Here is a 21,063-nt window from a genome sequence, read left to right on the forward strand (position 1 = left end):
TGAACCATAATCCTCAGATCTTAGCCTCCTGAGTAGCTGAGAGCTGGGGCTTGAGTCACTGCTGCCTGGGTCTGTTTTATTTTTATTCAAAGTTTGCTTTTATGGGGACTAACATCAAGCCTCGGGCTCTTTCTCTGATTTTTCAGCTGGCGTTCTACCACTTGAACCATGACTATAGTCCCTTTTCTTTCTTGTAACACATAATGTGTCCAAGTGAAAACCAGGCCTGATCTAAGAAGGAATGCTATATAATTCATTACATATAATTTCACATTGTACACTTTTTTCTTTTTTTCTTCCACATTGCAAGTTTTCTTCATGTGTATAAATTTAACTGAATTAAAATTTCTAATAAACACAGAATATTATATAGAAATTATTTTAAAACTTCTTTCTACCTTTAAAAATATACAGTACTCATTACCTTATTCATGTAACTGTAACCCCTCTGTGCAGTATTTTCACAATAAAAAACTTATTTAAAAATATATACAATCGCCGGGCGCTGGTGGCTCATGCCTGCAATCCTAGCTACTCAGGAGGCTGAGATCTGAGGATTGCGGTTCAAAGCCAGCCCGGGCAGGAAAGACCGTGAGACTCCTATCTCCAATAAACCACCAGAAAACCGGAAGTGGCGCTATAGCTCAAGTGGTAGAGCGCTGGCCTTGAGCTGAAGAGCTGAGGGACAGCGCCCAGGCCCAGAGTTCAAGCCCCATGACCGTCAAAAAAAAAAAAAAAAATATATATATATATACAATCATTTAATTTTAAGTATTTCAAAGGATAAGAGTAAAAAAAAAAGGCTTTTTGTTAATTTTTCAAAATCCACTAACACATGCCTGTAATCTTAGCTACTCAGGAGGGCTGTAATCTGAGGTTAGAGGTTTAAAACCAGCCTGGACAGAAAAGTCTGTGAGACTCTGATCTCCCATTTACTAGAAAAAAAGTGCAGCTGTGGCTACAGCAGTAGAACAGCAACCTTGAGCGAAAAAGCTAAGGGACAGCACCCAGGCTCTGAGTTTTAGCATTCAAGTCTCAGTACTGGCACCAAACCAAAAAACAGCAAATTTTGGTGTACTGAATCTTTTCTTAGTGTCTTCATTATAAAATTGGGCATTTGTTCTTATATAAATGTCTATAACATCTTTCAATTGTAGTACTGTAGCAGGATTCTCCAATCATGTGGTCTATTTTTTTTTTTTTTTTTTTGTCTGTTGTGGGGCTTGAACCAACTCTGGGACAGGTGCTCTCCCTGAGCTCTTCAGCTCAGGGCTCTACCACTTGAATCACACAGCCCCACTTCTGGTTTTCTGGTGGTTAATTGGAGATAAGAGTCTCGCAGACTTTCCTGCCTGGGCTGGCTTTGAACTGCGATCCTCAGATCTCAGCCTCCTGAGTAGCTAGGATTATAGGCATGAGCCACCAGCTCCTGGCCCTGTGGTCTATTTTAAAAAATCTTTGCCAATATGTGGTCTTACATGACTATACCCTTTTTTTGGTAAAATTACCATTGAATAATGATTAGAGATAAGCAAGGCTCCCAATACCTACCACCATCTTAATTTTCTCATGATTATGTGTTTAAACATTGCATAAAAGGTCATGACTTGGATCCTGGGCTTTGTATATTGTTTGGGATTTCCTAAGAGATGAAAAATCATGGTGGTATTTTCCTTTGTTCTTTCAGACACAGGGAAAAGCCGTTGTTCTCTTTTCATGCTTATTCTGTTAAGGCATGTTGAAACACAGCAAGTCGAGTTTTAGTGTTTGCCAAAGCTTAAGATTTCTGGAAAAGAGGACTAAGCTAGAATGTGACCCTAATGCTAGTTTTTGCGTAATATTTGGCCTCCAAAATGACATGATTGTAGATGTTTATGTAATGAGACTGATGTGACCATTGCTTTGAATAATACGTGTTTTACAAGTAATACCTCATTGACCATGGTAAAAATGGTAGAAATCAGTAGACATTGCAGGAAAAATAACAGCTGTGTCATAGTATTTATTTATATTATCTTTATTATTTATTTTTATTGTCTTTAAGTAGTTGTATAAAGGAGCTTCAATTCAACATGTCACTTCATTAGTATAATGCATCTTGATCAGTGTTGCCATTTGTTAAAAAAATTGGATGCTTGACATGAATTATTTCCTTGTAATGTGAGGTTGTTGGGTAGTGATACGAGGGAATGAACTTTGGTTGTCACACTTGCTAAGCAGTGCTCTTACAACTGAGCCATGATTCTAGCCCAATTTTCTCCTGGTAATTTTTAAGATATGGTCTCACTTCCTGATAGGACATTTACCTGGGTGCAGTTCATCTATGTTAGACATTCTAGTAGCTAGGATAACTGGCTCATGTCACTGCATTCAGCTCTTCATTGAAAAGATGTCTTGAGAATATTTCTACCTGGGTAGGCCTTGAACCACAAATTCCAATCTTAGTCTTCAAAGTAGAGAGGATTATAGATGTGAGCCACCTGCTCTAGGTGACTCATTATCTTTCTTTCTTTTTCCTTCCTTCCTTCCTTCTTTCTTTCTTTCTTTCTTTCTTTCTTTCTTTCTTTCTTTCTTTCTTTCTTTCTTTCTTTCTTTCTTTCTTCTTCTCTCTCCTCTCTCTCTTTCTTTTTTTGTATATACATTCATATAGATAGTGCTAAACTTTGTAGTGTCAGTTATTAGCAATTAAGACAGAAAATCTTGAAGTTTACTCTATGTGTATTTGAATATACAAAAATAAAAATCAAACACAGTTGTTTTTAATTTTTTTCATGTTTCCTCTTTATTTCCCATAGACTTTTTTTTTATTAAAAGTGTTACAATTAGTAAATGTATAGCCTGTAATCCTTGGTATGTGGGAGGTAGAAATTGAGACTATGGTTGAAAACTAATTCTCAAAATTCATGAGATCCATTCCAATCAATGTCTGGGCATGGAATGCACTCCTGCCACAGGAACCACTGTGGCTGGACATGTGGTGCATACCTGACATTTCCAGTAGAAAAGCTATCACAACTAGAAGGATCAAAGTCCAGACCACCTCCAGCATAAAGTGAGACCCTATCTTGAAAATAACCAGCACAAAAAGGGTTGGTGGAGTGGTTCAAGTGGTAGAGTGCTTCCTTAGTAAGCATGAGGCCCTAAGTTCCAATCTCAATATTGCCAAAAACAATATTATATTTTTTCTCTTTTTCTCTCTATTAGTTGGCACTTGGCAATGTCATAAGTGCATTGGGTGACAAGAGTAAGAGGGCTACCCATGTCCCCTATAGAGATTCCAAGCTGACAAGACTCCTGCAGGATTCCCTTGGGGGTAACAGGTATGCAAAAGAGTTTATCTTCCACATTCCTGAATTTTCATTATTCATTATTTTAAAAGTAAATTTGTGGGCTGGGAAGGTGGCTCAGTGGTAGAGCGCTTGCCTTGCCTGCATGAGGCCCTGGGTTCGATTCCTCAGCACCACGTCAGCAGGAAAAAAGGCTGGAAGTGGCGCTGTGGCTCAAGTGGTAGAGTGCTAGCCTTGAGCTGAAGAGCTGAGGGACAGTGCCCAGGCCCAGAATTCAGGCCCCACGACTGACCGCCCCCCCCAAAAGAAGTAAATTATTAAGGTAATTTATAAAGATTGCTTCATTATAGAGCAAATTAATAGGATGAGGAATGAATGATTATATTTAGTAAACAAAAATATAATTAATGATTATATTAAATAAAAATATAATTACAAAATTATCATTTTGTAATTACTTGAGGCTTGAACTCAGGGTCTGAATGCTGTCCCTTAGCTTTTGTACTGAAGAATGGTGCTCTACTACTTGAGCCACAACTCATACCTTTTTTTTTTTGGTGGTTAACTGGAGATAAAAGTCTTGTGGACTTTCTAGCTCCGGCTAGGTTTGAACCATAACCTTCAGATCTCAATCTCCTGAGTAGCTAAGAGTACATGTGTAAGCCACTGGCACCTGGCTATTATTATTGTTATTATTATTATTATAAATTATTATTTTATTATTGTCACCATTATCTTTAAGTTATAATCCAACATGTCATTTGTTCATTTATCTTGATCAATGTCACCCCTCCTATCATTCTCCTCCATTTCTTCCAGCCTCACTCATCCCCCCAACTTATACCTGTTTCTATTTTCACATAAGTACATTGAATAGTATGACTTTATACACCCACCCATCCTCTTTATATGTTTTCATAGAGATACAAAAGGGCTCATGTTTTCTCTCTTACTTAAAGTTTAAAAGCATAGGAGTTTTTAGTTTGTAGCATCAATTGGTTGTTATCATGAAGAGAACAGATGACTCAAGAAATCATTATTTCAGTATTTTATTTAATCTTGTCATTTGTATCTTTCAGCCAAACGATCATGATAGCATGTGTCAGCCCTTCAGACAGAGATTTTATGGAAACATTAAACACTCTGAAATATGCTAATCGAGCTAGAAATATCAAGAACAAAGTCATGGTGAATCAAGACAGAGCTAGTCAACAAATCAATGCACTTCGCAGTGAGATCACACGACTTCAAATGGAGCTCATGGAGTACAAAACAGTAAGCTGAGGGGCCTGGCCTTACATTTTCAGATGCAGCTAAGGCTGGCATGTTGTGAGCATGGTAACATCTTTTGATTGTGTGTGTGTGTCTGTGTGTGTGTGTGTGTGTGTGTGTGTGTGTGCCAGTACTGGTGCTTGAACTCAAGACCTGGGCACTGACCCTTAGCATTTTCTGCTCAAAGCTGGGACTGTAGCGATTGATAGAAAGCTTGATTTCCAGCTATTTTTAGTGGTTTATTGGAGATAAGAGTCTCAAGGACTTAACTGCTCAGACTGGCTTTGAACTAGGATCCTCATATCTCAGTCTATTGAGTAGCTAAGGTTAGGAGTATGAGTCATTAGTGTTCAGCAACCTTAGTTTTATAAAAGTGGAAATGTTTTGGAGACAGAATTTTCTAGTCTTCCTTGTGGGTAGTGTCAAGAATATTCTTCCGAACCTAACCGACTACTTATTCAAAAGGCTTCTTGCTCAATCGTTATTATAGTGACTAATGCACCATGCAGGGTTGTTCAGGGATAAAGGATCCTTTGCCTTGGTGCTGGTAAGATAAATGGGTGGTTGGGTATACAACAGTCCTAATCAAAACTCTTGTGTATTTAAGGCTTCAAAACTAACAAGGAGAGATTTTTTTCTTTTCTAGGGGAAAAGAATAATTGATGAGGAAGGCGTGGAAAGCATCAATGACATGTTTCATGAGAATGCTATGCTACAGACTGAAAATAATAACCTGCGTGTGAGAATCAAAGCCATGCAAGAGACGGTTGATGCATTGAGGACCCGAGTGACACAGCTTGTTAGTGAACAGGCAAACCAGGTTCTTGCCAGAGCAGGTAAGTGGACAAGTATGTGAAGAGAAGGATTAACTTCTGGAGGGCTGGGAACCTTCTTTGTCTTCATTCATTACTTGGAATTGTTGAAGTAGAAATATCAAAGTTTGTATATTTAGTCTGTAGTAAACCTATCATTTTTTTCAAGTAAGAAATTTTTACAAAAACATTTTCTGCCCATTGTGTCATATTACCTTGTTAATTATTGGTTCAGGTAATTATGGATGGAAAATTTGCCATTAAGCATTATATTTTGGGGCTGGGAAGGTGGCTCAGTGGTAGAGTGCTTGCCTCGCATGCGTGAGACCCTGGGTTCGATTCCTCAGCACCACATAAGCAAAAAGAAAAAAGCTGGAAGTGGCGCTGTGGCTCAAGTGGTAGAGAGCTAGCCTTGAGCTGAAGAGCTGAGGGACAGCGCCCAGGCTCAGAGTTCAGGCCCCACGACCAGACCTCCCCCCCACCCCCCACAAAAAAAAAAGAAAAGAATTATATTTTAAGGAAGTAGAGGTGTGTCTCAGGTGTAGAGTACCACCCTTGAGTGAAAAAGGTGAGAATGTGAGGCCCTAACTTTAAACCTCAGTATCAACACAAAAACAAATAAGTAACTAAATAAGGTCAATTAAAAGGAGAAAAAGAATAGTGTTTAAGCTGAGTACCTGTGGCTAATGTCTGTAAATGTAGCTACTTTTGAGGCTGAGATTTGAGGATCATGATTGAAAACCATTCTGGGCAGCAAAAGTCTTTGAGACTCTTATTTCCAGTTAACTACAAAAAAGAAAAAAAAAAGCTTGAAGTGAAGATGTAGTTCAAGTGGTAGAGCACTAGTCTTAATGGAAAAAACTAAGGAACAGCATCCAGGCCTTGAGTTCAAATCCCAGTACTGGCACAAAAGTAAATAAATAAAATTATGTTGTTTTCAAGAAATATTGGTGCGGATCCAAACTTAAACTTTTTCTCTTTTTTTGAAGTCTTCATTTTAAAAGAAAATTGTCATTTCATTTATCTTTCAGGTGAAGGGAATGAAGAGATTAGTAATATGATTCATAGTTACATCAAAGAAATTGAAGATCTCAGGTATAGTTTTTCTGTTAGTTTGGGGGTTTGCTACGGTTCTGATACTCCTATTTGCTGGGATTGGTTGTTCAGCAGTTATACATGGTAATACTTCAGTGGCTTGATTGTTTTCTTATTCCCTTTGGTACTGGGGATGGAAATGAAGCTCTGGGCCTTGTGTGCTCTAGGCAAACACTCTACCTCTGAGCTGCATCCCCATCCCTTTTCAAGTCCTGGCATCTGTGGCTCACACCTGTAATACTAGTTGCTTAGGAGTCTGAGATCTGAGGATCCTGCTTCAGTAATATGACTGTATATAAACTTACTGTATATAAACTGATACATAGGATAGGCACAATTGATGCTAATAAATTCTTTTTTTCTGTGCCAGTACTAAGGCTTGAACTCAGGGCCTGGGCACTGACCCTGAGGTTTTTTGCTCAAGGTTGGTGGTCTACTACTTAAGCCACAGTTCCACGTCTGGCTTTTTAGTGCTTAAGTGTAGGTAAGACTCTCATGGATTTTCCTACTTGGGCTGGCTTTGAACTGTGATTCTCAGATCTCAGCCTCCTGACTAGCTAGGATTAGAGGCATGAGCCACTGATGCTTGGCAATATAGTTATCTTTGATATCTTTCTTCTTTGTACCTCTTCCTCCATCATTTTGGAATAGATCACCATCTATACATCATCATTAATTTCTTTTTTTTGGGTCTGGTTGCGGGGCCTGAACTCTGGGCCTGAGCGCTGTCCCTCAGCTCTTCAGCTCAAGGCTAGCGCTCTACCACTTGAGCCACAGTGCCACTTCTGACTTTTTTCTTTTTGCTTATGTGGTGCTGAGGAATCGAACCCAGGGCCTCAGGCATGCAAGGCAAGCGCTCTACCACTGAGCCAACTTCCCAGCCCCATCATTAATTTCTTGAATCTCATATTCTTCCTGTTCTTTTGTACTTTTGCCACTGGTGTGTGTGAATCATCTCACTCCATCTGTTTGCTTGCCTTTTTCTTGAACATCTATTCATATTTCTTGAAGTATGCTATAGGGCTGGTTATATACCAATACCATGTCATGGACTGGAGGCAAGCTCAATATAAAGGAATTCACAGTCAAAGAAGGGAATCTTAAATAGTCCCACAAAGTAAGCAGAATGGTGGAATTCAGTGAAAGAAACCCTGGGCACAGTGTGGAAATGTGGAGAAGATCATGGGACCCCGAATGGGAGAATGAGAGTGGGAAAGAATGTCAGGGACATTAATCATTTCTGTAAGATTTGAAGGTTTCATGGAATGCCTTTACACTGAGCTATTTTCTCTTGAAATTAAACTTCAGTCGTTTCTGTGAGGTAGCATCTATGTTGTTCAGATATAATTCCTGCTGCCTATTTGTAGAAATGAAGTGTATGGGAAGAGATCATGCTTCACAGCTAACCTGTTTGAACCATCTTGTTCTCTTGTTCACCATCTTGAACTTTTGTTCTTTCTCCTCCATCTTCTTTTTGAGATCTTCCAGAGGGTCTCAAACCATGATAGAACTTCCTCTACTGTTTCTGGCTCCACAAGGCATAAGAGATCCTTTAAATGTTTCAAAAAACAAAAAAATGAGAAGACATCTTAAAGTAACTATCGATATTACTCAAATAAGTACCACTGTGGGGTGTGTGTGTGTGTGTGTGTGTGTGTGTGTGTGTGTGTGTGTGTGTGTGTGTGTGTGTGTGTGTGTGTGTGTGTGTGTGTGTGTGTGTGTGTGTGTGTGTGTATACACATGCATACATACATACATTTTTCATGCTTTACTGTTTGGCCTTTGGGACATTTTGTTTGAGCTCTGTACCACAGTCAACCTGGACTCACAGTCTTTATCCAGGTTTTCAGTGTTCTTCCCTAGCTAAAGACCAGCATTTATTCTTTGACCAGTTTTTCCTCACTTTGAGACACAATTGATATCTCTGTTTTTTAATTTCCAAAGAACTTCTTCCATTTCTAAGCTACTTCTTTTCATCTCTTCTATTTCTTCTGTGTTTGTCAATGATTTGATCTGGTTTCTTTTCTCCACCCTGTTATTCTAATACTATACCTAGTTTTGATCTTATTATTGCACAAATGGCTTGATATTATTTCCTAGAACATTGACTGAATCATTCCTACCCTTCCTATTTGCTAAAAGCAGCATCTGATATTCTCCTTCTGCACAGTCTTGAATTCAGACTATTTCTTAAGCCATTAGAGAGCAGAGATGATTCATGGCCCTGACTTCAATCATGGACCAAATCTTTCCTGGTAGAGGATTAAATAGTTTCAGATTCCCAGCTTTGATGCTTCTTTAATTAGATGTGTCCCAGCCCTGGGGAGTAGTCTTCTAGAATCCTAGGATTATAATGTACAATGTAAAAGTAATTGACATGTGAGATAAGCATAAATAAGCTTTGAATTCAAATTGGATTACCTGGATTGAAATTTAAACTTCTATTTATTAATAAGGTGTGTAACCTCAGCCTATTTGCTTATTTAACTAACTCTGAGCTCTAATTTGTTAATCTGTAAGAATACGATAATACTTGCTAACTTCACAGAGTTACTATGGCTCTCAAAAGAGTAGAATGCAATATTTCTTATATTGAAAGGTACTGTAGGGCTGGGAAGGTGGCTCAGTGGTAGAGCACTTGCCTTGCATGCATGAGACCCTGGGTTTGATTCCTCAGCACCACATAAGCAAAAAGAAAAAGAAGCCGGAAGTGGCTCTGTGGCTTAAGTGGTAGAGGCTAGCCTTGAGCTGAAGAGCTGAGGGACAGCGCCCAGGCCCAGAGTTCAGGCCCCACGACCGGATCCCCCCTCCGCCCCCCAAAAAAAGAAAGGTACTGTAAAGGTCTAATAGGTTATTACTTTTTCAGGCCATGTTCTCAAATTCTGTTTTTACCTATTTAATCTTACTTCAATCTAAATTTTTTCAAAACTTGGTTTCATGAAGACTTTGATTTTACAGTTCTTAATCTAAATGCATATATATGTATATTTACAAATATATTTATTATTATATTATTTATACTTACATATAAATACTTTCTACATTACATATATTATAAGTATATAAAAATATATTAGTATTGATATATTTGGGATATTTCTGTTTTTCTCATTCTAATTATAAAGTAATAGTGGTTACCTTGAAAGACCCTAGTCCCCTAGGATACTTTCGTCAACAGGAGGGCACCCCAGAAAACTCAGACTCCAGGCCGGGAGATGCAATAAGTAAGAGGAGTTTATTTGATGTTTGCGCAAACGGACTCTCTGTCCCGAGCAGACAGGGAGCCCCGAGCAGCGGTTACAAGCCTTCTTTTAAAGGCAAAAACCACAAGATTAATGCATAACACAAAGCATCCCATGATTGGTCCATTTAAAGGTCATCATATACGCCAACAATCACTTTGCCACGTGGGAAATTTTGTAACACTCTTTGTAAAATGACTGGCCCATGGTTGGTTTAAGGGGGGTTTACATGGTTACAGGCCCATGATTGGTTGACACTTGGCTCAGCTTGTGGTCTTGCCAGGTGGTCGTTGTCAAGGTTTGTCCCAGGGATTGCTTAATTAATCTGGAACTGAAGAACATGTACTATCTATAACCGCTGTCCTTGTCCTGGGTGGGCTGATATCCGGACATCAGGGCCGGCCAATATCCTTGAGTCACTGCCCAGTTTTATCTCCCAGGGAAGGGGGTCTGAATGCAAGCATATTTATAGAAGCAAAATCAGCAGTTAGCAAGTTAGTAATGGTAATGGTAAAGTGAAGTTTTTAATTTTTAACCCTTCAACCTTTTAATAATTTACCAGCTACACTAGTATTTGTAAAATAATTACTAATTAAACTTTGTATTCTAAGGGTATTAACATTTTTGTAGGGGTTTGGGGGGGTGGGGGGAGAGTGGGTGGGAGATGGGAAGGGATGGAAAGGGGAAACAAAGGAGGAGGCAACAATGCTTGATAAGTAATGTACTCATTATCTTGCCCATGTAATTGTAACCCCTCTGTACGATATTTTCACAAAAAAAAAAGCAAAAAAACCCCACCATTTTTGTAGAATTTTTTTAAACAAATGCATAGGAAGATTTTTTTTTTTAAGTTGAAATCACTCATATTCCTCCCACTGCAAAAGCTGAAGCTAACATTTTGGTATGTTTCTTTGATAGTTTTCCAATGTGTACTTCAACAAAATTGATATCACTGTATACATTATTGTTTTACCATCAGTTGTTTAACACAATATATCATGACCAGTCTTCAATGTTACTTAGTATTTTTTTTTCTGAAATGATATTTGCATGATTCCATATAGCACTATCTGGTGATTATAGTTGCTGTATTTAATCCTTTCTCTAGATAGTTTCCAATTTTTATAAGAATAGTTATCATTTATTCAATCCCATATCGGTTACTTAAGCTTGTGTGTGCATGTGTGTGTGTGTGTGCGCGCATGCACGCGCATGCGTGCACATGCATGCATGAGCTCCCCAAGACTGGAGCTTGAACTCAGGGTGCTGGGTGTTGCTCAAGGCTGACATTCTGGGTTTTTGGTGTTGAATTGGAGGTAAGAGTCTCATGCCTGAACTGGCTTTGAACCATGATCATTAGATCTCAGCCTCCTTAGTATCTATTATGATGTGACTACCAGTTCTTAGGTGTTATGCATGCTTTTTGTTGTTGTTTTTTGTTTTTGTGCTGGTCCTGGGGCTTGAACTTAGGGCCTGGGCGCAGTCTTTGAGCTTTTTTGCTCAAGGCTAACACTCTACCACTTGAACCACAGCTCCACCTTTGGGGATTTTGTTAGTTAATTGGAGATAAAGGTCTCATGGACTTTCTTGCCCAGGAAGGCTTTGAACTATAATCTTCAGATCTCAGACTCTTGAATGCTAGTATTACAGATGTGAGCCACCAGTACCCAGCTTCACTTATGTACGTTTTTACTTTCATTATATCATTAATTCTCATAACAAAGTATCTATTTTAATCTGCCTTTAAAAAGAAGGGGTGACTGGAGACTTTTAAAGACTGATGGTCCAAGATCCAGTGTCAGCAATTGAGACTACCAAAGCTCTCTGTCTGCCCACATGGGGACTCCAGATACTCCCTACATGTCTCACTGTTCAGTCTCCTATCAGGTGATGTGCAAGCAGCACATGAATGTGCATGAAGGCGAATGGAAAGAGAGAGAAAGAGAGGGAGGGAAAGACATACATTTTCTCCATAGCTTATACAAAAATCAGCTTCTGCTAACACAGTTTGGGGTTTATGGAGGTAAACCCTATTGGTGGCAAGGTTTAATCAGCAAAAGGATTCAAGAAGTATCAACCGTGTCCCTACCAAACACAAGCCTGGAAAATCAGGTGAAACAAACTAAGATCCTTTTTATTTGTTATGAAATGTTATGAAATTAAAATGTAGACTTTTAAGCTGGGTGCCTGTGGCTCATGCCTGTAATCCTAACTACTTAGGAAGCTGAGTTCTGAGAATTGAGGTTTGAAGCTAGCCTGAGCAGGAAAGTATGAGATTCTTTTTTTTGGTCAGTCTGGGCCTGGGCACTGCCCCTCAGCTCTTCAGCTCAATGTGAGTGTTCTACCACTTGAGCCACAGTGCCACTTCCGGTTTTCTTAGTAGTTTATTGGAGATAAGAGTCTCATGGACTTTTCCTGCCTGGGCTGGCTTTGAACCGTGATCCTCAGATTTCAGCCTCCTGAGTAGCTAGGATTTCAGGCGTGAGCCACTGGTGCCCAACTGATATTCTTTTTTTTTTTTTTTGTATTTTTTATTTTAAAATACTGTACAGAGAAGTTACAGTTACATGAGCAAGGTAATGAGTACATTTCCTATCGAGCATTGTTGCCTCCTCCTTTGTTTTCCCCTACCATCCTTTCCCTCCCACCTCCACAACTACTCCCCCCCCACACCGAAGTTGTAAAGATTATTTTCAACATAGTTTTTTGTACATCTCATTGTTATAATAGGTCAACCTGTATCCCTATTTAAGCATTTTGTTTTTTCCCCTCCCCTCCCCAAATTAGATAAATGTATATACCAGATGCTGGGCACCAGAATCAAATACAGTGAAAACAGGGCTTGTACTGTGGTGGAGGAACATACAAAGAAACAAAAAAATCACATGGTACATTATAAATACATTAGAAACAATTGCAAGAAAGAAAAAAATATTTGAGTCCCTATCTTGGGGTTCATTTTGCTTAACATCATCTTATATAGTCATATGTACACAGCTTTTGACCTTTTCTGCTTGTCCTATACATGTATTAGTTATTGCAAATAAGGGAAACCATGGGACCTATGTTTGTTTGGGCTTGGCTTACTTTACTTAATATAATTTTTTCCAAGTCTTTCCATTTCCTAACAAATGGGTGATGTCCTTCTTTCTGATGGAGGCATAAAATTCAATTTTCTTGATCCATTTATCTACTGAGAGGCATCTGGATTGGTTCCATATCTTAGCTATGGTAAATAATGCTGTGATAAGCATATTTGTGCTGGTAGCCTTAGTAAGGCCTTGTTTTTGATCATTTAGGTAAATGCCCAAAAGGGGACTCTTGGGTCATAGGGGAGCTCTATGTGGAGTCTCTTGAGGAACCTTCATATTGCTTTCCAATGTGCTTGAACAAGTTTACATTCCCACCAACAATGCAGTAGGGTTTCCTTCTGGCCACATCCCCTCCAGCATCTGTTGTTATTAGAGTTCTTGATTATAGCCATTCTAACTGGGTTGAGGTGGAATCTCAATGTTGTTTTGATTTGCATTTCTTTTATGGCTAGATAAGTTGAGCATTTCTTCAAGTGTCTATTGGCCATCCTTCTTTCCTCTTCAGAGAAGTTTCTCTTTAAGTCTTTAGCCCACTTATTATTCGGGAAGTTGTTTCTTTGAAGATTTGTTGTTGGGGGGTTTAATTTTTTGAGTTCTAAGTATATTTTCGATATGAGACCCTTATCCATTGTATGGCTAGTGAAGATCTTCTCCCAATCCGTGGGCTTTCTATTGATCTTGCTAGCTGTGTCCTTTGCCATGCAGAAGTTCTGCAGTTTCATGCAATCCTATTTGTCCAACCTTTCTTTGATTTGCTGTTTCTGGGTCTCTATTAAGAAAATTTTGGCCTGTGCCAAGGAGTCATAGGGTTTCTCCTGTTCCTTCCTGTAATATTTTCCGGGTATCTGTTTTGACTTTGAGGTCTTTGATCCATTTGGAGTTGATTCTGGTGCAGGGTGATATATAAGGATCTAGTTTTAGTTTTCTACAAGTAGTTAACCAATTTTGCCAGCACCATTTACTGAAGAGGCTGTCTTTCTTCCATAGTATGAGATTCTTATCTCATTAACCAGCATAAAGCCAGAAGTGAGCTATGCTCAAGTGATAGAGCATCACCCTTGAGTGAAAAAGCTAAGGGATAGTGCACAGGCCCTTAGTTTGAGCCCTAGGACCAGAATAACAACAAAAACAACAAAATGATGACCGTTATTTTAGCTATTTATTTTAGTTTTATTTGTTTATAGCATTCTTATTGTGTGTCTAAGTGTTGTGCTATACTGGAAATATAGAAAAGCATATTATTTTGTTGGCCGTTTTTTTTTTGTTTGGTAATGATGAATCTTGACTTTGGGTTTTTATAGTTAACCTAAGTTTTTATACTTAGGTTGCTTTCTGGATTAGAAAAAAAATGACAATAGTATATTCATAGGTTGGTGTATGGTAGCATGCACCCGTAATCCCAGTTACATAGAAGTGATAAGCAGGAAGAGAGGTAGGAAGATAAGTGTCCAAGGCCAATCCCTGCAAAACCTCAAGACTCAACCGGAAAATAACTAAAGCAAAACAGGGATGGGAGAGTGGCTCAAGTGATAGTGTATTTGCCTACTAAGTATGAGGTTCTGAGTTCAAACTCTGGGACTACCCTTTCTCCCCACAAAGGAGTATTGTATTTAGATTTATTTATTTATTTATTTATTTATTTATTTATTTATTTATTTATTTATTTATTTTCATTAATTTTCTTTAAAACAAGTTTGAAGCCATTTAATAAACCCAGAATTCCATACATAGTTATTTAACTGTTTATTTATTTTATGTTTGGTGCTATGGATTGAACCCAGGATCTTGCACAGGCTAAGAATACATTTGGCCCCCTAAGCAACACTCCCAGACCTATTCAATAATGTAAAAATAGTGCAATTGTTGTTCATACACACATACATACACACACTGATGCATATTATATATGTACACACATATATATTTACTGATTTATGTATATATGTATACATTTATGTATATCCACTGAATTATTCATACTCTGTCTCTACTTGGTTTCCAATGTTAGGGATAGTTTTGGTAGACATTGAAAAACACAGAGCTTGTCTATGCAGCGTTGCAAAGAACCTAGCATTTTCCTCTGAGATATTTGAATACATGGAAGAAGCTCAAGTAGTACAGTATTAGGACAGAGATCCACAGTTGTCTCTCCTAAGAGCCTTGTCTCACTCACCCACGTACCAAATGAACCTTGGCAATTGATTCCATTTGAAATGGACCATTGTGTTCTTAATGGTTTAAATCAAATAGAAGTTTTCAGTATTCCTTTTATTGTCAGGTCTAGACTTTTAATACCTTATCGTTCTGTGTTTTCACATATTGTTGACAGTACATACCTTACTGTCTTGTCATGATTAGGTCTACATGAGGAAACAAAAGAATGCTTTCAATGACCAAACTCAAGTTTCCTTGGAGATCTTGTATTTCCCATGCAATGTTTAGGAGCCAGATGTCTGTCAGTTAGGGGCAATTTTGATGAAGGATCGCCTGCAGAGTTTCAAAAATGCTATTATCATGAAATGAATAAGTAACTGGAAACCGAGGGCACCATGCTGCTTTTGTATTTTAAGTTTAAACAATGGGCTTACAAACCATGGATGGCTGCTTGCCACTGGTTAGAACTGAAGTAATCTCATTACCATTGGCATTGAAGATTCTGGGTTTTCTTTATCACTTAAGAATATGATTTCAGATTTATAACTATTCAATCAGAATATTTTAAAATGTTCTAAATCTTAAAGTTTGTGAACATATTTATGAAAATTCCTACCTTTGAAACAAAGTTGGAATGCATTTAAAAGAGCTTTTAGGCCTGGTGTCAATGGCTCATGCTTGAAATCTAAGATACAAAGGAGGCTGAGACTTGACGATTAGGCTTAGAAGCCAGCTTGGGCAGGAAAGTCTGTGAGATTCTTATCTCCAATAAACTACAAAAAAGTCTAAAGTGGAGCCTTGGCTCAAGTTGTAGAACACTTTTGAACATAAAAGCTCAGGGATACTACCCAGGCCCTGAATTCATGCTTCAGGTATCAGTACGAAAAAAGAAAAAGCTTTTGGAAGTTGGGTGCTTGTGGCTCATACCTGTAATCCTAGCTACTCAAGAGGCTGAGATCTGAGGATTGCACTTTGAAACCAGCTCAGGCAGGAAAGTCTGTGAGACTCTTATCTCAAATTAATCACACCCAGAAAAAGCCAGAATTGGAGCTGTGGCTCCAATGGTAATGCACTAGCTCTGAGCAAAACAAAACAAAACAAAACCAACCAACAAAAAACCCAAAAATCTCAGGGACCATGCCCAGACCCTGAATTCAAACCCCATGACTAGGATAAGCTCTCTCTCTCTCTCTCTCTCTCTTTCTTTCTCTCTCTCTCTCCCTCTCTCGTACACACACACACACACACACACACACACACACACACACACACACACACACAGGCACACACCTTTTAGAGCTGAAAGTGGAACAGTGATGGAAGTGGTAGATCCCCATCCTTGAGTGCAAAAACTAAGGATAATGTCCAGGCCTGAGTTTAGGTACCACTATTAGCATCTGTGTGTGCACATACACACATACACAAGCTTTTAGTACACAAAACAACCTATTGATATAATGTTCCCTATTCCTAGAACAGTGATGTTCATAGAAACAGAAAGAGGGTAGTCGGGTGCCAGTAGCTCACCTATGTACTCATAGCTAATGCGGAGACTAAGATCTGTGGATTACAGTTCCAAGGCAGCCAGCCAGACAAATCTGTGAGACTCTAATGTCTAGTTAGACAGCAAAAAGCTGAAAGTAGAGCTGGCTCAAGTGATAGATTGCCAACTTTGAGTGGAAAGCTAAGCAAGAGCAGGTGACCCTGAGTTCTAGCCCTAGTACCCACATTAAAAAAAAAAAAATGGAAGAAAAGAAAAAAAAAGATGCAGAAGATATGATAGTGGCCAGGTGCCAGTGTCTCAGGCCTGTAATCCTAGCTACTCAGGAGGCTGAGATCTGAGCATCTTAGTTTGAAACCAGCTCACATGAGACTTTTTATCTCCCATTTACACCACAAAGCTGGAAGTGGAGTTATGACTCAAATGGTAGAGCAGAATATCTCAGGGACAGTGGCCAAGTCCTGAATTCTAGCCCCAGGACTGGCACCAAAACAGACAAACAAAAGTCCAACAAAAACAAACAAACAAAAAAAGGAAGGATGAGAGGGGAAAAGGATAAATTTGTTAATGGATACAGAGTTTCAGTTTGGGACAATGAAAACATTCTGGCCATGGGGGTGGATGGTTGTACAATTGTAAAAACATGGTTAGTACTAGAAACCTGTACATTTAGAAATGGATAGGATAGTAAACTTATGTTATAATGTTATCCTGTCATAAAAAATGATCTCTACTTAACATACATTTTTATTCTTTAGGGCAAAGTTGCTAGAAAGTGAAGCTGTGAATGAGAACCTTCGAAAGAATTTGACAAGAGCCACTTCAAGATCACCCTATTTCAGTGGCTCCACGCCTTTCTCTCCAACTATTCTGTCTTCAGATAAAGAAACTATTGAGATTATTGACTTAGCTAAGAAAGATTTAGAGAAGCTGAAGAGGAAAGAAAAGAAGAAGAAAAAAAGGTAGCCTTATAAAATTACTATTACCCAAAGTTCTCTTTTTCTTTTCAAGGATATTTTGATTTGTAATTATGAGTATGCATAATGTCATAAGGAGATGAATATATGAAAGAAATAATTTAAGTGAGTTCACATTTACAATGATACTTTTAAGGGTTTATCTCCAGTTATAGGTAAGTTAAGTAAGCTTAGCTGTCATAAGTTTTATTTAGACTATGCCAAGATAAAGATCAATATTTGAAATTATTGTATTATTTCTTCAGATAGCTGCTTTTGCATTCCATTCATCTTGCTTTTCCACAAAGCTTGCTATGTAACATTACAACTCAATGTTTTCACTTATATTTTCCCCTTGTTTTCCTAATATCATTAAGCAGTCTCATAGACATTCTAATTCTGTCTAGATTAGTTTACCTAAAGGCTAAACTAATCCATCAAAATGTCTTTTCTCATCTCTGGAGTATTTCCTTTAGGGCTTCAAAGTACAATACATAAAAGATACTCATGCTTTTTCTGGCTTCCTGAATCTTCCTACATGGAGTAGCTCAGCTTTTTACCACTGCATTAGGTTTTTCTCTTCTTTGGGCCCATGATAACATCTCCCTTTGAAATCAACTGGTCAGAGGGAGAGGAAGGAAAATATAATTTTGACCACTTGTAATGTGTGCCTGGTTAAATGTTCAAAAACTCTTCACATGTTCTTTACATATTGATTCTATAATGCAGTCAAATAATTTGTTGAGAATATATTTTAAACATGAAAATCAAATTAAGTTGAAGCATTTCTGGCTACATATTCAAAAGAGGGCTGATGCATATGACTAGTCACGTGTTGTTACAAGGAGAAGCTTTGTAGAACTGTTCATTTTTAGTCTACGTAGTGATTTCTCTTTTCTCCCTTCTCCTCTCCTCTTCCCCTCCCCTCCCTTTCCCTTCTCCTCTTCCTTCCTTCCTCCCTTCCCCTTCCCTTTTTCTTCCTTTCTTGTTCTCTTTTTGCCTTTCCTTTCTTTTTCCTTTCCCCTTCCCCTTCCTCTTCCTTTATTTCCCCTTCCCTTTCCTTGGGCTTGAACCTCAGGACTTTGTACCCTTGCTTAGTTGTTTTACTCAAGACTGGTTCTCTATCCCTTGAGTCACAACTCCACTCCTGGCTTTTTCTAGTTAGTTAGATATAAGAGTTTCTTGGATTTGTCTGCTGAGGTTGGCTTTGAACCTTGATCCTCAGGTGTCAGCCACCTGAGTAGCTAGGATTACAGGTATGAGCCAGGGGCACCTGGCACATACTGTTTTCTTACTTTATTTAGAATTTGACTTAGGAAACTACACAATTCTTCCTTGAATAGTCAGTTGGTCAAAATGTTATTGAAAGTTTAAACTCCTGAGATTTAACTCTGCTTTGATTAAAGTAATTGAAACAATGAGTTCCACATAACTATAAACCAGGAATTTATGGCTAGGCACTGCTTTTTTGAGATATTAGTATTTCAGTGGATACTTTTCATGGATGACTGATTAAACAGCATTAGTACATGTGTAATCACTAGCTCTCCCCTTATGGAAGGCAATTAAAACTGAACTAATTAATGATCATAGGATTATTGAAACTAGTGTTACCCAACATTTTGCTGGGATGAACAGGACACTTTTGTTTGAGACTTATTTGTTTATTTGTAAAAACCAATTCTGTGGGTGGTTATAATGTCACGTGATATGACTTGTTCTTAAGGCCAAAGTGATTTGTGTTTTTGAATAACAAATAAGTACAAGCAAGGGTATACTTTTCAAAGTCTTGAGCTGAGTATGCCCTTTCCTTTTAAGTTAAATTTAGAGACATTGTTTTAAGCACTTGTTGGTTCTAAAATAATGAAAACCAGACAGATCACAATAAAAAGGTTTATGATAATTTTTTAGTAATGCTAGATACCCAGACTTAATACCTCTGGTTCAGATTATTTTTATGATGTCACATGATAAATGGTTCAGATGGAGAAATGTTTTATTATGAATATTTTTGTCCCTGTTTATATCATAAAGGAAACAATTGAAATTAAACAGCAGTTATTTCAAATTAAACATTTGTGAGTATAACTTAACAGGTATCATAGATGTAATAATTTTTATGATACAGGTCATAGTAAATTTTAATAATAATAACTTACAAAGTACCTGGATTTAAATATTAAGAAATGAGTCAGGAAAATGTTAGTTGCTAGCAGAGATATATTTGGAGAGAAAATATTTATTTACAAAAGAATAAACTAGAAAAGAAGAGAAAGGTTAGAGCTGGTCATGATGTTGCATAACTGTAATTCTAGCTACTTAGGGTGAAAGGCAGACTCAAGACCAGCTTGTAAGTAAGACCTTATTTTATAAAACACAACCAAAAGAGCTGGGGTTATGGCTCAATGGATAAAGCACTATGAGTCTCTGTGTTCAATTTCCAATACTAAAAAATCAATTTCCAAAACTAAAAAAGCTCTTAGAAAAAGAAAGATTAAGAGAAAAGACTATATTTCCTAAGTTATATAAAGTACTTTATTTAAAAATGCTTTATAAGGCATTTTCACAAAGCTCTGTTGCATCTTTGTAACATTGACACGATATGATTTGTGAACCTAAAAATTTATCTTGTGCACTGTGAACACTATACAACTATAAAAAATCTTGAGAGCCATCTCTGAATTCATATGATTTTATATATAAATTCGGAGAATTTGATGAAATTTGTCTTGCCACATGATATGTAGTGTTTGAGATTAAAGAAAAAACAGTAAAATACTCAGTTTAATAAAGTATTTCATTCATTACATTTAGAACCCAATAAGTCTTTTTCTATGTTTAATATAAATTCCTATTTTAAAAAACTGAATTTCTATAAGATACAGAGAGGGGCTGATTAGATTCTCTGTTCCTCCATTGTCATTGTCTTCCACCTCCTCCTCCTCCTCCACCACCACCACACCACCACCTCTACCACTACCTACTCCTCCTTCTCCACCTCCTCCTCCTCCTCCTCTTCCTCCCCCCTTTTCCCTCCCCCCTCCTACTCTTCTTTCCCCTTCTCTTCTTCCTTTTCCTCTTTCTCTTTTTCTTGTGGGGGGGGGGTTAGGGGGATAAGTCTTATCCTGGGGCATGAACTCCGCCTGGGGGCTGTCCCTGAGCTTCTTTTTTGCTATACTACTTGGGCCACAGCTTCACTTCTGGCCCTTTGGTAGTTAACTGGAGATAAGAGTCTCATGGGCTTTTCTGCCTGGGAAGGCTCTGAACTGTGATCCTCAGGTGTCAACCTCCTGAGTACTTTTGATTACAGAAATGGGCCACCAGCGCCCAACTCCATTGTCTTTTTGAACTAATTATTGCAATGTTTAAAAAAAAAAGCAATTGGGAAAGCATTTATTATTATTTATTATATTTAAATGTTGCAAAGCAAGGAAAGAGAGAATGGGGGTGGGTGGGTGGGACTTGGAACACCAAGGAAACAGCAGTGGAACTAGATGGCTCAAAAGCAAACATGTGGTTAAGCCGTGTCAGCTTTCTAGGGTTGGACAGTATGGGAGAACTGCATGGTTATGAGAGTGAGCCGATCTTAGGGAAAGGAGGGGTCATGACTTTGCTGAGTTTTGGAAGGAATCTGTATACGAGTAAAGCTGCC

At 38.2% G+C, this 21,063-nt stretch overlaps 1 protein-coding gene across 11 annotated transcripts in view; it reads left to right on the top strand.

Annotated features, from left to right (window-relative positions):
• The window catches only part of Kif21a (kinesin family member 21A), a 149,414-nt gene that overhangs the window by 79,684 nt on the left and 48,667 nt on the right, over positions 1–21,063 (top strand). For all 11 annotated transcript variants that reach the window (XM_070038738.1, XM_070038753.1, XM_070038765.1 and 8 more), the window contains exons 7-11: positions 3,205–3,320; positions 4,367–4,562; positions 5,206–5,395; positions 6,403–6,466; positions 17,214–17,417. In XM_070038738.1, coding sequence (XP_069894839.1) covers positions 3,205–3,320; positions 4,367–4,562; positions 5,206–5,395; positions 6,403–6,466; positions 17,214–17,417 — 770 coding nt within the window. The remainder of the gene's footprint in view (positions 1–3,204; positions 3,321–4,366; positions 4,563–5,205; positions 5,396–6,402; positions 6,467–17,213; positions 17,418–21,063) is intronic.

Source organism: Dipodomys merriami, unplaced genomic scaffold (genome assembly GCF_024711535.1).
Source record: "Dipodomys merriami isolate MVZ:Mamm:240054 unplaced genomic scaffold, mDipMer1.0.p SCAF_10, whole genome shotgun sequence".
NCBI classification, from domain to species: Eukaryota; Metazoa; Chordata; class Mammalia; order Rodentia; family Heteromyidae; genus Dipodomys; species Dipodomys merriami.